This window comes from Mesoplodon densirostris, chromosome 11 (genome assembly GCF_025265405.1).
Source record: "Mesoplodon densirostris isolate mMesDen1 chromosome 11, mMesDen1 primary haplotype, whole genome shotgun sequence".
Taxonomy (NCBI): Eukaryota; Metazoa; Chordata; class Mammalia; order Artiodactyla; family Ziphiidae; genus Mesoplodon; species Mesoplodon densirostris.
In genome coordinates this window covers 82,604,413-82,622,055 of record NC_082671.1, presented here as the reverse complement: position 1 = coordinate 82,622,055, position 17,643 = coordinate 82,604,413, and the positions used below count along the sequence as shown (strand labels likewise).

The 17,643-nt window shown below is 37.4% G+C and overlaps 1 protein-coding gene across 15 annotated transcripts in view; it reads right to left on the bottom strand.

The window, feature by feature from the left end:
* Nucleotides 1-17,643, bottom strand: part of ANKS1B (ankyrin repeat and sterile alpha motif domain containing 1B) — a 1,156,804-nt gene that overhangs the window by 414,520 nt on the left and 724,641 nt on the right. For 10 of the 15 annotated variants that reach the window (XM_060113531.1, XM_060113530.1, XM_060113534.1 and 7 more), the window contains exon 1: nt 7,766-7,969. In XM_060113531.1, the coding sequence (XP_059969514.1) occupies nt 7,766-7,969 (204 nt within the window). Of the gene's footprint in view, nt 1-7,765; nt 7,970-17,643 lie in introns of those variants that run through there. The other 5 variants (XM_060113525.1, XM_060113526.1, XM_060113527.1 and 2 more) reach the window with 1 other exon arrangement.

Genomic DNA, 17,643 nt, shown 5'->3' with positions numbered 1-17,643 from the left:
TTTAAAATGCCATCTGATCAATATTTATTGAGAAGCTACTTTACACCAGGCACTGTGCTAGGTTTTAGGAATACAAAGATAAATAAGACCCACTCTCTGTCTCTAAGGATCTCACTTTCTAGGGTGGAAGGCCGACACCTGAACAGATAACATAATTGCAATGAAATATAATAAGGCCTACCTTAGGGCTAAGAAAAGGATGCCAGGAGTGCACAGAGAAGGGGCAGTCATGCAAGCCAGATGACAGAATGGCATTAGGGAATGCTTCCTGGAGCAAGTGACGCTTAAGCTCAATCGTGAACAATGCTGCACAGTGAGGTGAAGGAAGAGAAAGGAATTCCAAACAGAGGGAATAACAGGCTTCCTCTGCAGCTGTGTTTTTCTCGTTCCTATGCCTGTACAGCTCCCTTGCTGAAAATATACTCCAGTCTGACTGATAAGAGCAAAAACACCCTCTTTGCTCTTGTCAGACTCCTGAAGGCTGGATCTTGCTCTGAATTTCCTCAGCTATTGGCTGGGTTCTCTGTAAACCAAACAGGCTTTCAGGAACCTTGCTGGAGCCACCTGCCTGATTCCTTACTCGCTTTCTCCTTTCTTCCTTTCCTTCATCCTTCCTCCTTTCATTAAACATTTACTGTGTCTACATGTGTAAGCCAGGGGTTGTACCTGGAGATATAGAGGATCAAAGCATATTTCTAACTCTCAAATCATATTTCTAAATCAAGTGCAAGGTAGCAGCAAATGATGGCCTATTGACTAGATCTTCCTGTTTTTTTGTAAATAAAGTTATATTTGAACACACCCATTTATTTGTGTATTGTCTATGGTCACTTTCATGATATGAGAGAAGTGTTGAATAGTTGCAACAGAGACCATATGTCTTTCAAAACCTAAAATATTTACTATCCGGCCCTTTATAGAAACAAGTTTGCTGAGTCCTGTTCTAGTGTTTGTGTGGGGCGGAGGTGGTGGGGTAGCTGGACAAGTAAACTGGTGATAACGGCGCAGCAAGGTGGGGAAGAAGGGCTCCTAACCCGTACGTGGAAGGTCAGGGAAGAAGTGACAGGTAAAAGAAGTGACAACTAGACTAAGAACTAAAGGGTAAAAGGAATTAAGAGGGGAAGGAAGATCATTCTCAGCAGAGACAACAGCATGTGCAAAGGGCAGGCAATGAAAGAAAAAAGCAGTTCTAGACAACAGTAAAGAGAGGAAATGATAACAGATGAGGCTGGGAAATAAGTTGGGTCAGGAAGGTCATAAAGGTCATTTCCTGAATACGAAAGCCATATTAAGAATTGTGTAAATATAATGTCCCTTAGGGAATTGAGAATCATTGAAAGATTTTAAGCAGAGTAGTGCTAAAGCAAATGTGTGCTTTAGAAAGATCACCTTGGAGTAATCACTGCAGTAACACTTAACACTTGTTGGACATTTATTCTATGCTAGGTCTGTGCTAAATGTGTGGTACACATACGTGTATATGGAAATGTTTACTGAGTAGCTATATGGTCTTGGATGCCAGGTAGAAAGAGGTGAAGAGTAGGGGCAGCTACGGATCTATGAGAACCAATGATCTCCCTGATGGATGGACAAGTTGAGCACCACCCACCTTTAGAGGCAGGAGGAGGATTAGGAGAATAGGAGTGACTGGAAAGGTCAGTGTAATGTCACAGAACCCAAACAAACTTCAGTGGGAGAATAAATACCAATAGGGAACAGACAGTGAGAATCAGACATTGAAAGAGGCCAAAGAGAAATGAAGTGAGAAAAGAAAGGGGTGGGGGTGGTAATTTATCAAGAAACAGGTTACAGCTGACTTAAAAGAGAACAAACTGGGTGGAAGGGCTGGGACGCAGGCTGGGTTACGGAAGTAAAGGACGTGAACTGGAAATGAGACAACGGAGGTCATTGCCACTGTTTGAGAAATCTGTCCATTTCTCAAGCAATGAAAAATGATTGTGGCTGGATTTCTTAAAATTAGTCTGTAATTCAGCAGTTTCAGCAAGTTTTTAAATCCATGAAGTAAATTCCTCATCCCAGAGATCTGGTCATTTGATTCAATACTGGAGATCATATTATGCATGTATGCAATATGGTACATGACTAAATTAAAGGCCATTTCATGTGAGCATTAGTTAGGGATGGTAGCTATAGTACTGAATTATTAGAAAATGGGGCAGCGTATTTTAATGCTTAAATATGTAATCAGAGTAACTTGCAGGTGGAAGAAGAGGCTCTTTTGTCCTTCGTGTCACCAGATTAGAATTGTGGCTACTGTTTTTTCTGAAGGCCATTCATCCTTCTCAGATGGCCATGCCCGCACATGCCCTCATTTCTGAGTTTTCTGCCGCACAAGCAATCTTCCAAGGCTAATGAGAGCTACAAGAACAATTAATAGCTCTGCCAGCACCAGTATCATACCCTGCATTTTTAAAGAGCTCAAAATATTAAATAACAAGTCCAAAGAACATTTCTCCTGGACCTCTCATTACACTGATTCTACAGGTGAGTAAACCGAATCATACAGAAGTGAGACAGTGGGCGCGAGAAGTCTTACTTCAGTTCTCTCGCACGCCACTGCGAGGCTGTTGCCTGTTACACTTGTAATTAAGCTGTTGTCTAGATAAAGAATGACTCCCTCCTGGCTTTGACTGTTGGTTACCAACAGATTTTAAATGCCAGTTGTTGAAAAAAAAAGATTTTTTTTTTCAGAAGTGGGTGTGTAACTACTGGCCTAAATGAGTTTAGAAAATTATAGCTGCACTTTCAATATAAAGCCACCTACTCAACTCAGAGCCTAGCCTGTTTCAGAAGGAAGGCGTAGGGAGTGTGACAGGTATATTTCTCTTATGCCTTTAAATCTCAGTAATTTTATAACATTTTCTTAAACAATATTTGAAACAGGAAAACATCATGGGGGTTATTAGTCTTACCCTTAGGGACAATTTATTCTTCTGCTTCAAAAGTTTAACTTCTTACTTGGATCATGATATGCTGCTAAGATACTCAAAAGGTCATTTTTATCAGGTCAACTGCAAATGGGGCTCTTATTACAGAAAAGTTATTTATAAGAGAAGAAAAGAAGTAAGTCTATTAGCATGTAAAATGTACCACAAAAATGAAAAAAAGTTCCAATTAAATACTAAAAGATCAATCTTGTTCAAATCTTTGGTTCAAATGGATGACTTCCTAGAGCTCTGTGACTCCACTTCAATGTCTAATAGGCAGTACTCACTTTGACCTTCACTAAGTTCTTTATGAATACTACCTACCCAAGTGTACAAAAATGCTAATTCACGTAGGGCTCCAGGTATTATTTTTGTATCTTACTCTGTGCACATTTTGAACATTTTAACAGTGGTCAAAGCACCCCAAGTCAACCTAGACGGCAATTGCTAGAAAACACAGGAGATGCTAAAAAAAATAAGTTGATATAATTTCATTCTTCCCCCCTTTTGATTAGAGTTTAAAAATATGACTGTTAGCTAGAACATGGTGAGGCTATGAGTCAGTTTTCCAAGTAATATAAACTTCTTAATACAGTCTTTGGACTACAAATCTACCATAACACTGCCAGTGTTCTGATGTTATTGGTATCTTTATTTTCCATTACTCCATGCTATGATAGATTTTACCTCTTCCATTGCCTACTGTAATTTGCTTCTGAAAAAACAATTGCTGGTAAGTAATATGCTGAAGGATGGTGATTATACAAAAGGATGAGGGGCAAGACCCCCATGATATAGTGTGTGCATACACGTGTGTGTGTGTGTGAGCACATGAAGGAATGTGTATGCATTGTGTATATAAATAATATATGTCTGAGAGAAATACTGTAAGCGGCTTGAGGTCGAAGACAATATATTGTTTACTGTTATATCCCTAGTAATTAACACTGCCCTTAGCATATTGAAAATGTTTAAGGAGTGTTTGTTGCATGAATGAAAGAAGGGTACTAATGCTCTATGTTCCCACTGGCAAAACAAGGCTTCCAGTTTAAAAATGAGGCCAGAGGTCCATCTATAATAACCTGCTGTGCATCCAGTTTTTATGGGGAGATTTCTATGTATACAACATTATGCTAGGAGTGTGAGAAAGGCAAGGAAATTGAATACACAGAACTTGGACTTGAAGAGCTTCCAGTCTAGTTGGGGAGACAAGATATATACAAGTGAAAACTTAACTCCTAATTCTAGAGAGTGAATCATGGCATGCCAAATGTTATTTTTCATGCCAAATACAACCACTATATGAGATCAGAGAAAAGAGAGGCTGCTAAGGACTGGAGTCCTTGAGAAAAGCTATACAAACTAGGTAGAAATTGAGTTAGATCTTAGAGGATAAAAGACAGAGGGGAAGGAAAGGAAATAGCTGTGAGGGTTGAGGGAGAGTACAAATGAGCAGTCATCAAGACAAGAATGGATATTAATTGTTTGAGACAAATTTTAGGAAGCAGTCATCAGACTAGGAAAAGACATGATGATAGAAACATATATAATAAGAAAGTAAATCATCATGGGCATTTTGTACAATAATCACTTCATACTTAAACTCCTTAGTGAAAAGAAAAAAGGTAATGTTGAAACAGACACATTCTATATGTGGCAAAGTTGGGGAAAACAGGTGGGATGTCAGAGGACCATGGTGGCATTCCCAGAGGCTAGTGAGTAGCAGGTAGACATGCCTAACTAGATGGGAGCTGATGATATATGACATCAGAGGGAATGAACAGGTAGAGTGGGGCTTGGATAAGTCTTTAGACAAAGGGTTTCTGTGTTGAAGTTTCAGACTTTTGATTGCAACATAGATCTGACTTTCCCAAAGTCTTAGGTGACCAGATGTACTTTTGTAGCTATTCTTTGTACCAATTTCCATTTATTTGACATTTTTAAGGCTACATAAATGTCAATACTGTGTACAAAACTATTCTGCAAACCATGACCAGTTACATAAAGAAAAAGTTTGGAATTCTGACTTTCAGATATTTAAAAAAAATTGACACATCAATAAAATCAAGAATAAGTATTAAGAGCCCAAAGGAGAAGCAATTATTGATAAATATTTTAAAATAAATGGGGGTCTTTCTTTTCTAACCATGCCTAGAGATTGATGTAAGAAATTTTTATTAAAGTTAATCACAGCCATGTGGATAAATCATCCATATATTGTGTTTATGTGTAAGAGTACATAGAACAGAGTTAACAAAAAAAATCTGTAAAGCTTTCAGTAAATACTTTTAAAGTTACTTACATGAACCCTTTGAAACTCATATTCATGAATGGAATATTGATTAAATGAAAGATTAACTCTTGAGAATGTTTCCTAAATAAAATATATCAATGCATGGATGTACTATGATATTTCAACCAACATTAATTATATCCTTTTGATGTCTCTACTGTCTTGTTCTAAAAAGCTAATAAGACCTGCACTACATCATAGTTAACAGGAGTGTGGTGCTTGTTGCTTAGGCAACAGGATGAATAAATGCAGGTCAGAATGTGCTTCAAGAAAAACAAAAGCTAGAATATGATACTGAGTGCAGATTAAGCAAGTCCAACAGATTTTTTCACCACATTAATGAAATCTATTTCTTAAAGTTGGCTGATCATATTAGTGCACTTTAACTAAGTTCATAATTAAATAGATTATGGAGACCAATAAATAATTTTTATAGAGATAGAAATTGTTTTTTTATGATACAAGTAGCAAATAAGTGGTGTACGGCAGCATGTAAAGCGATGATTGATAACACTTTTATGATTTGCTTCATTTTCATAATTAACTCCTCTGAAAGATAACTCAAATTTTTAAAGTTAATTCTGTTTCATGTAGAAAGTATTCGACTATTCTGAATTAACCATGTTTTCTTAATTTCTGAAAAATTATATACAATATTGGAATTTAAAAAATAAAGACAATAATCTATGGAGAAGATCAGACGTTGGTTTTGTCACATATGTCCAGGATTTTTTGCCTCCTGGGTACATTTTGGAGTGCTTATACATATTTCATTCATGAATGTTTTTTCCGATCTCCAAATGCTTATTGGAAACATGTTTGATTAACTTTTGCACTGGGCTTTCAAAAAGGGATTATATTTACTCAAAAGTCTTTAACATTCAGAGGAAAGTTATGCTGAATTAAAATTTTCCAAGCAGACAATCCAGAGAATCCAAAGACCTACCTAACTTCTCATGGGACCAGAATAAATTTGGACACAGGTTTGAGGAGTGGGAATGAGTCTTATTTCAAGTAGAGATAAGGAGAAAGAATAAAGACTTATCCAAATGCACAGTAAATATAACGACAATGAGAAGACTTTCATTCTACTCGATGGTTCCTCTAATTCTTAGTGTCACCTGTTTAGTGTCCTAAGTCTGTCCTAATTCTGCTCAGTCTGTCCTAAGACTCTTATAGCAATTGAAGTAATTTCACTTTTCCCCTATTTTAATACCCAAAATATCTGTCTAATCTGTGACAGCATTCTTAAACACGAGAAAAATAACAGTAGCTGCAGGTCTCGTTATAAAAACAGCTTCATAGAGAGTTCTATGGATACAATTATATAGAGCTCATATGTCTTACTACATTTATGCAGCTTTAAAAGAAAAAGCTCATGGGGCACACATTTTTGGAGAAGCAGCAGAAGTTTAACAGTCTGAATAATTTTCAAATCTACAATCGTCAAGTTTGGAGAAAATAATCTCTAATGGAAATAAAAAGACATGCCTAGCTCTCAGTACTGTGTTATCAATTTTGTTACTAATAGGCTTCAGGTGTCAGCCCCAGCATTTTATTTAGAAATAGCTATTAATTGTTTCTGCAAGCCATTTTGTGCTACATGCCTATGTTATGTAGCTCTGTCTAAATTTAGGGGTAAGTGATATGTGTGATGGGACCTTAAAAGCAAAGAAAGCTAATAAGGACTGTGACGTAGCTTAACAAGGGAAACTGATGAGCATGGGGGGAGGTATGTGAATGATCAGAAAGCTGTATTATGGGTCTGCACGTTTCCCCCTCCTCCTTTCTCACCTATATTCGTCGCAGTGGGAAGTTTGCACATACCAGGTTTAGATTGCAGGCAGACCAGTATTCAGAAGTACATGAATGTACTTAGTCCATCAGCCTCTCTTTCTAGATATTGACAGTTAATTGATGGAAGTGTTTGTTTTCTACATAAAGTAATAAACAATACCTCATTGCTCTTCAATCAGCATGTGAAGTAAGTGAAAGCTGTCTATATAATAGAACATTTGAATCAGTTTGCTAACGAACTAAAGGTCATCCACACAATTTAAACTGCTTATTGAACAATTATCAGGAAAAAAAAAAGATCTTCACACCGTAAACATAACAAATTGTCTAATTAATTACTGAACACTGATGCGCAAATGAAATAATATGTGTTAGGAATCTAGAATTAACTGAAGAGTTCTATAAACTAACTGGGTATTCTGAGATTACAAATCTATAAAAATCACACAAAGAATGACAGGGAGAATATAAATGCTCATCTTCTTTCACTGCCTATAAATAGTACTCTCACCGGTTCATTCATATAATACACATAGATCTCATTTTTCAGCAAGTGCCTATATGTTACACAGTAAGTTCAGTCCTAAGGGCATCCGATTTTCTAATGCAGTTACGTATATAAAATTGACCGGTTTTGGTGCAAATCAGGCTGCTTCTGAGCCGTGTAAGACACATAAGAAGCAAAGACAGACAAAAGGCAGCTCCGTGGCCACAGAGAGCGTCTTACCATAAACTGCACATTGTCAAATCCATTAGCCATCAGGTGGTTCTCGTACTGAGGTAGCCCAATGCTTTCCAACCATTGTCCCACTGTTTGGACAGGGCATCTGGGTCCTGTAAGAGGATGAAGAGGGAAGCGTTTAAGCAGGGAGTAGCCGTCCACGGGGTAATAGCGGTAGTCCTGGGCTGAGAGGTGGCATTGCCACATCATGCTCCTGGGAAAGTTGCTATCAAAGGAGCCCGCCAGCTTGACAGATTAATGTTCTCAGCGAGAGAGCAAAGTCAGAAGTAAAACATAGTTTGCCAGGCAGGCTGTGGAGTATGACTTGATCCTAGCTCCACATTTCTTACATATTAATCTTTACTACCGACCAGTACGTCACACAGCCCCCAAAACCAGGCAGCAGAAGAAGGCATATCAAGCTGTCAGCTTAGGCTGGTCTGCGTTCTATGTGATTGTTGGAGTACTCCACAATGAGCAATGCACGGCCAGCAGCCAGGATTCTTTTTATCAAGTACTCCTACACTCATCAGTATGCAGCTCCATGCTCCTTGCTCCCCCTCGCTCGCTCCCCTTCATTACCCAGCCCAGGCTACACCTCGCATTTTCAATAATAGCCATCAGATAAGGCAGATTTTTTTTGTCTGCAAGCTGTAAGCCTGCTGCTGCTGCTTCCTCCTACACACCCATCCAACCGTCAATCTTGAATGATGAGAGCAGTCAAAACAAATGCAGAAAATAGCAAGATTCAAAAGCAAACCAAAGTGCTTAAATCTGAATTGAATCTTCATACTGGTTATACGTTACAGAGCTATTTGTTGTGGAATTTTACGTTTCAAAAGAAACACCAGGAAATGCAAAGCTTTAACTATAGCTTATAGGGGAGCTCCCGACAGGTTCCCGTTTTGCTCTCCTTTCCTTCCCTCCCCTTTCTTTTTTTTAAAATGCAGCACAGATAAATGTTTCTGAACTAAAGCTTTACAGTATTTGTAGAACAATTATTCTCTTTCTGTACCTTGCTGTATCAAAATGAACCACCCTGAGGTATTTTTTTTCTTCTTGAATTGCTGCAAAATACAGAAACTGCATCGCAATCTTGAAGTCAAGATAATTCATTTCTCGTTTGTGAGGCTTCTTCCAAACAAAAATATTATTAGGCACAAGAAATCCTTTTCCTCTCTGATATTTATAACCCAGTCTACCAGGGTTGACATTCTAAATTAGCTACAGAGGTAACATTACTGGGTAGAATTTTTTTAATAAAGAAGAAGAGCCCTAACCAAAAATAATTTAAGAATAACAGATGTAAATGTGTGAGTTTTACTGAATGGCAGACAGACTAATTTATTTAATAATTGAGAGAAACCAGAGATTAATAATAGAACCCACAGGAGTAGATCATGGAACGAATAGACGCTTACTTAAGATCGAGAGAGGACTTGCAGAGAGGTTAGTCTACCCTCTCTCTTAATGCAGGAATCCCTTGTCACAGTGTTCCTGGAAGAATATCATCCAGTTTAGGCTTGAATACTGCCTGTAACAGAGCTCTTACTACTTATCCAGAAGCCTCCATTTATTAGAAAGGTATTTTACTTCCTGGCTGACTCCTACTCACTCAATCCAGCTCTGCCTTTGGAGTCACACAGACTGAGAACACTGCCTTCAACACATAAAGTGTTTTAAAAATTAAAGATAACTCTCATCCCCCCAGAACAGTCCTGGCACATAGTAAGTGCTCAGCAAATATTTATTGAATAAATGAAACATGACTTTCCTTCTTTCCCCAAATCTTATCTTTCTCTGTTTCCTTTCTCTTTTGAAGAACATTGTCACCCTCCCTAGCACACAGACATTAAACTGCAAAACACCTTGCACTCCCCCTCTCACCACTGACATCAGTCCCCAAGTTCCACTCATCCCTCATCTTAGTATCTCTTGCATCCATTTCCTTGATTCGAATTCCTCTTTCATATTTATGGAACTGACATCTAGTGTGATTTTGTTCTCTTCGTTCAGGCCCACCTGGTGTAATACAACTATGGCCTCCGTGTTCGTCTTCTTACCTCTGATTTTTAAAAATCTAGTTTATACGTGGATGTCACAATAATCTCTTTAAGACAGTTTTGATTATCACTCCTTATTTCAAAACTCTGGCATGGCTTCAGTTGGCTTCAAAATAAACTCCCAACTCCTCTGATGACATTTTGGGGTCTTCATGATTACTACAAATCCTCTAATTTTATTTCCATTCCCCCAGTGCTCCAAGCACGTGGGATTACTGGCTTGTCTTTAATGGCAGCCTGTAATATACTTGGGTTTCTTTTATTATGTCCCCACATTTATGCCTCTTCTTTGGCTTTGGATCAGATGATATCTCCTTTATGAAACCCTTTCTAGTTCCCCTAACAGGAATGTTTTAAGTGGCATTTACAGACCATCTATTATAACAAATATTTTTTATCTAACATTATAGTTATTTGTATATAAGATGTATTTCTTGAATGTAGGAATATGTCTTGCTAATATTAAAAGTAGTAAGGATTCTTTATGCACCTGCTAAACCAAATAATGTAATTTTCATTTCACAATCCAAACTATATAAAATCTTCCTAGTTTCAGATTTAAATTTTTTAAAGTCTATCCCAAGTCTCTGAATTTTTTATTTAAAAGAAGATATCTAGGTTTTTAAATTGAAACGATTGGGTTCTAGATCTCTTAAGAAGGTCAAAAAGTTTGTAGCAGTTTAGGAATCTGTTTTAAGGAATTCAGGTTGCTCAATATTACCTATATGAGAAGTTGATAGCAAGACACTATTTGTCCTTGGCCAGCTCTAAAGCTGGTACATGGTGGAGTTAAAGGTAGGTGCCAATTACAGCCTCTCCTAGGGTCACATCCACATTGTTTCTACTGATCATTTTAAGCTATGAGTAGGTGGATAAGCTACACAAAGATCGAGCAAACGTGACAATAATTTTTTGGTTTGGTAAAGCATATGCTGATTGGCCAGCTCCTCAAATCTCATCTCCTAAGATGCAAACCAGGGACCAAGTACCTAGAATAGTGCTACACACATTCTAGGCATTAAATTGCCTTTGTTCAATGAATGAAACATGACATTGGAAATGCCTTTCATGAGATTTTCATTTCTTAAAAGAAAGAGAAAGAGAAGGAGACAGAGAGAGAGTGAGAGTGAGAATGAGAGTATGAGAGAGAGAGAGAGAGACCTTATTTCAAGTTCCAGGCTGCTGTACAGAAACAGCTCAGAGAGAATACTGGTTACTAATCACTTTACAAATCTTTATATAGACTGACTGAATTTTATTCTTTTAACTATTCAATCATTCAGTTTCAACTCAGTAATTCTCCTATGTTGGTGAAAGGTTTTAATGCAGTGGGGAAGTGAATTGGGAGAAACTGGGGTAGGGGGAGGTGGTGAGGGAGAGGAAGGAAGAAGAATGAGACCTTGAATCATGCTGTTTCTGGTTTTGTTAAAGTATTTTCTCAGGAGCCAAACCACTGAAAGAACCCTTGCTTGGGTCTGAAGATCACTTTTTAAATAGTGTTTACATATATTTCTTACTTTACTTGCAATACTTTCTTGGAGTCTTAAAATTCTTAAGCATGACATCACATTATTGGGCAGGCCTCTTTATTCAACTAGAACTTCTTTAAGTTCCAAAAGGGAGATAAGAGGAGGGAAAGAAGAACTAACAGTTGTTACTCAGGGCTACTATGTTCCAGGCAGTGTGGTGTGGATTATGAGCCCCACTTACAGATAAGGAAACTGAAGTTCAGTGTATGTGATGAAACCAGGAATTTCTTTTGCACAGTCTTTTAAAAAATAATTCTGGGGGTTCCACTTCCAGAAGGGCAAGGTGAGGAGCTCCATGGACCTTCTCCCCAGCCAAACAAACATAACTGGAAAAAATTGTATAAAAAACCAAAACAAAACCACCATTTAAAGTCTCTGGAAATTGTCCTAAGAACATACAAAGGATGAAGAAAGATTTATTCAAGAAAATCTACTAAAACTTGGTAAGAACAGAGGGAGTCTATGGCACTTGAGCCATGACTTATTCCCTCCCACCCTTCCTTCCCTAGCTCAGCTTGAAAGAAGCTCCACTCTGGGTGGGTGTGCCCAAGAGGATGGGCTCCTCTCTCCTCAGAGCCCATCCAAGAGATATGGTATCTTATCTAAAGGGGCAGGCCAGCAGCATTTCTAATACCCTACAACTCCAAGTTATAGAAGTTAAATTCCTGGTGAACACAGCTGAGAGGTCAAGTGCTCCCTTTGTCCATGCAGCCTCTATTCACAAAGTGGAGGCTCTATCCTACTTGTGGGAGGCCAAGAATAGTGAGGCCCTGATTGCCCTCATTCCAGCTTGCTTGTAGGGCTGAGGTTGCATGTCTAGAAAGGCAGGCTGAGATGAGAAGACCAGGGGCTACCATCCCTGCCCAGTGCCCAGAGCAGTGGCTCAAAGATTTTGCCAAAGCGTCCTTAAATACAGACAGCTCTATCTCAAGGAACTGATTTTATTTGAAATAGAGTATGAGGAAGTTCAAGCTTAAGGTGATTATTAAAAACAATGGAGATTTTGGGGTAAGTGATTAAAAGGAGGCATTAGGACAACAAGCTAAAGCTAAATGGTAGCCAGATAGTTTTAGAGAACAAGGGAAAGACATAGTTAAGAAATGCCCTCTTGGGGTAAGCCCAAACTTCAAAGACTGGCCTCAAAAACTACTCCTGCCCAAATGGAATTGGACCAACTCTGGAGCAATTTGTATATAAGGGAATTGTCAAAAACAAGAGAGCATCCAGCTGGCAATTAGGGAAAGCTAATACCTGAGTGTGATACCAAATGAGGCAGACAGCTTAACAGAAAGATTAGGGGAAGATATAAAGAGGACTCTGCTATAATCATTATCATCCCCAGATGACTATGCACATGGTCAAGGCTCTACCCATGAATGAATAAATACCATGTAATATATCCATAAAATGGAACATTATTTGGCAATAAAAAGAAATAAAATGCTGATAGATATTACGACATGGATAAATCTTGAAAACGTGCTAAGTGAAAGAAGTCAGTCACAAAATACCATATATTTTATGATTCCATTTATATGAAATATCCATAATAGGTAAATCTATAGAAACAAAATAGATGAGTGGTTGCCTCGCTATAGGGATGGGGAATTGGGAGTAAAAGGGGAATGACTGTTGATGGATATGGTGTTTCTTTTTAGGGTGATAAAAATGTTTTAAAATTCACTGTGGTGATCATTGTACAACTCTGAATATACTACAAACTACTGAATTATACACTTTGGGTGAATTGAATGATATGTAAATTATATCTGTATAATTTACGGTTATTGAATAATAATAATAAAATAAAAACAATATAACAGTTCTTAAATTTTCTATAAATTGATAACAACACAAACCACATACATAATTGCATATCAAAATACAGTTATTGGGCCTCCCTGGTGGCGCAAGTGGTTGAGAGTCCGCCTGCCGATGCAGGGGATACGGGTTCGTGCCCCGGTCTGGGAGGATCCCATATGCCGCGGAGCGGCTGGGCCCGTGAGCCATGGCCGCTGAGCCTGCGCGTCCGGAGCCTGCGCGTCCGGAGCCTGTGCTCCGCAACGGGGGAGGCCACAACAGTGAGAGGCCCGCATACCGCAAAAAAAAAAAAAAAAAAAAATACAGTTATTGTTTTATGTATTAGTATTTTTAGTGCTCTATTTTTTTTTTTTTCTGTTTTTCTTGGTTACTCCTTCCCCCAGTCCCTCCAAACCATCCGTATCATCCGTTCTCTCATCAAGGTAATTCATGTTAACAAACTAGTATGTATGTTCACATGTATTTATCCATTGCCGAATCACACACACACACACACACACACACACACACACACACACCTCACAGCTACGTACAAATATATATGCATATATATATATATATATATATATGCGCACATATATATATATATATATATATATATATATACACACACACACACACACGCATGAGAAGTATATGTAGGAGTATTTTTTTTTTTTTTTTTTTTTTTTTGCGGTATGCGGGCCTCTCACTGCCGTGGCCTCTCCCGCCGCAGAGCACAGGCTCCGGATGCGCAGGCCCAACGGCCACGGCCCATGGGCCCAGCAACTCCACGGCACGTGGGATCCTCCCGGACCGGGGCACGAACCCGTATCCCCTGCATCGGCAGGCGGACTCCCAACCACTGCGCCACCAGGGAAGCCCTGTAGGAGTATTTTTGGGTATTGTTTCTTAAAAATAGAATCTTACCACATGTTTCTGAACTCTACTTTCCTCATTTGACAAAGCTTTATGAAATTCTAACAAGTAAATAAGCTCTAATTTGTTCTTTTAAATAGCTGCATAATAGTCCACACTGTGGATACACAATATTTTATTCAGTTCTTTGCCTGATATCTCTAGGCTCAACTTTTCATTTTCTTTTTTAAAAGTTCGTATTTTGAGATAATTGTATATTCACGCAGTTATAAGACACAATAAGAAAGATATTCTGTATAGACTCACCCAGTTTTCCCCAATGGTAACATCTTGTACAACTGTAGTATATCACAAGCAGATAGTTGGCATTGATAAAATCCATTATTATTCATATTTCACCAGTTTTACATGCACTCATTTGTCTGTGTGTGTATATGTTTAGTTCTATGCAATTTTATCACGTGTAAATTGTGTGACCATCACTACAGTCAAGATAAAGACAGTACCACTACAAGGAATCCTTCTGCTATCTTTTCATAGCCATGGCCATCTCTCTCCCTGTCCACTCTTTAACCTCTGGCAACTACAAATCTGTTCTCCATCTCTATCATTTTGTCATTTCAAGAATATTATATGAATGAATCATACAGTATATAACCTTTGGGATTGGCTTTTTTTCATTTGGCATGATTCCCTTGAAATCCATACAAATTATTCTGTTTGTCAATAGGTCATTCCTTTGTCCTGCTGAGGACTATTCCATGGTATGGGTGTACGATAGCTTGTTTAATGATTCAGCCATTGAAGGACATCTGAGTTGGTTCCAGTTTTTGGCTCTTATGAATAAAGCTGTTATAAACATTTTTGTATAGGTTTTTTATGTGAAAATAAGTTTACATTTCTCTGGGATAAATGACCTATAGCTAGCACCACACTTAACCATGAAAGACTGAATGCTTTCTTGCTATGTTCAGGAAACAAGGTAAGGATGTCCACTCTCACCACTTCTATCTAACATTGTACTGGAGGTTCTAGCCAGCACAATAAATCACGAAAAATAAATAAAATGCATACAGGTTGGAAAGGAAGAAGTAAAACTGTTTATGTTCACATATGACATGATTATCTGTATATAAAATCTCACGAGATTCACATAAAAGCTACAGAATAAATGAGATTAGCAAGATCAGTAGGATGTAAGGTCAATAAGATATAAGAGATAAGGAATACAAGATCAATATTGAACATCATTTGTATTTCTATATACTAACAATAAACAATCAGAACTTGAAATAAAAAACATCACAATTTACAATATCATCAAAAACATGAAATTCTAAGGAATGAACTGTCAAAAGATGTGCCAGACTTGTACACTTAAAATTACAAAGCATTGCTGAAAGAAATCATATAGGACCTAAATAAATGGAAAGGTATACTGTGTTCATGAATTGGAGGACTCAAAATTGTTAACATGTTAGTTCTTCCCAAATCTACTTGTACATTCAATGTAATCCTAATAAAAATCCCAGGAGGAGTTTTGTTTTTTGTTTTTTTTTGGTGGAAATTGTCAAGCTTCTCCTAAAATTCATACAGAAATGCAAAGGATGAAGAATGAACAAAATAACTTTGAAAAAGAATAATAAAGTGAGAGAAGGTCAATTCTTGACTCCAAGACTTACTATAAAGCTATGGTCATCAAGACAGTGGTGTATTGATTTAATACAGACATGCAGATCAATAGAACAGAATAAAGGGTTTAGAAATTGACATCATATAGAAGATCAATTTATTTTTGACAAAGGTGAAAAGGCAATTCTATGGAGAAAGGAGAGACTTTTCAATGAATAATGCTGGAACAGTTAGAGATCCATATGCAGAAAAATAGATTTCAATTCATATCTCATACCATATATAAAAATTAGCTAAAAATCATAGGCCTAAATATAAAATCTAAAACTATAAAACTTTTAGAAGAAAATTTAGGAAACTAATTTAGGAAAAATCTTGAACTTGGGTTAGGCAACAAAAGCACAATTGTAAAAGAAAAAATGATCATTAGGATTCATGAAAAATTTTTTTAAAATTCCGCTCTTTGAAAGACACTGTTACAAGAATGAAAAGGCAAACTTCTGACTGGAAGAAAACATTTGCAAATTGCATGTGATAACAGACTTGTATTCAGAATATATAAAGAACTCTCAAAACTCAGTAATAAGGAAACAAACCAATTTTTATAATGGGCAAAAGATCTGAACAGAGATTCCACCAGAGAAGATATATGGATGGCAAATATGCGTGTGAAAAGATGTTCAGCATCATTAGACATTAGGAAAGTGCAAAACTATAATGAAAACCATAATGTGATACCACTTACTAGAAGGTCTAAAATTTAAAAAAGCTGACCACACCAAGTGTTGACAATGATATGAATCAACTGGAACTCTCAGACACTGCTGGTGGGAATGTATAATGGCACAACCACTTTGGGAAATAGTTTGATAGTTTCTTAGAAAGTCAAATATACCTCTTCTACATGGCCCAGCTATTCTACTGTTGGGTATTTACCTAAGATAAATAAAAGCATATGCTGTGCAGAGATTTGAATACGAATGTTTATAGCAGCCTTATTTGTAATAGCCTACAACTGGAAACAGCCTAAAAGTCCATCAACAGGTGAATAAACAAACTGTAGTATACCAGCACAATGTAATAATACTCAGCAATAAAAAGGAACAAATAGTTGATGCATTCATCACACGGAATAAATGTCAAAATAATTTTGCAGAGTAAAAGAAACCAGACCCTCCAGAACAGTGTAGATTCTTTCTGTATGATTCCATTTACATAAAATTCTAGAGAAAGCAAACTTATCTATACTGACAGAATATAGATCAGTGACTAGCTGGGGGTGGAAAGAAGGGGCGTGAAAGGGATTATGAAGGAACATGAGGAAACTGTTGGAGGTGATGGATATTTATTGTCTTGAGTGTGGAGATGGTTTCACAGGTGTATCTAATTGTTAAACATCATACTGTACACTTTAAATATGTGCAGTTTATTGTAGTTCAATTATACTTCAATAAACCTAGTTTTAAAAGTTTTTCAAAAGTAGGAAAAGGAAATAAAGAATGATAGGAGAAGAAAGTGACTCATCTTAAACAAAATTGTCAAGGAACGCCTCTCTGAAAACGTGAAATTTGCACAGAGACTGGAATGTAGTGAAGGAACAAGCTGTTCTGGTATTTAGGAAAAGAGAATTTGAGGCAGTGGGAAGAGTAAGTTCAAAGGCCAATATCCTACCCTATGTGGTAAGGGCCTGATGATACTAACTCACTTTTGACATGTTCATAACTATTCTCATTGTATATTGTGTAGCTATTGAAGGCCTAGGCCACTGAAATGAATGTATGCTTACTCCAGGGTATGGTCTGGAAACTGTTATAATTGTATTAAATTAAATCCATGAGACCAGTTTAGGGCTCTAAAATTAATTTTTTCTTTTAAAAGTAGAAGGCAATTCATATTCTGATTAATTTCAGATAATTTCTTAATTAGGTTCTAGTTAATTGGGGAGGGGGTAGGATACTTCTTTTGATACTTTATTAAGTCC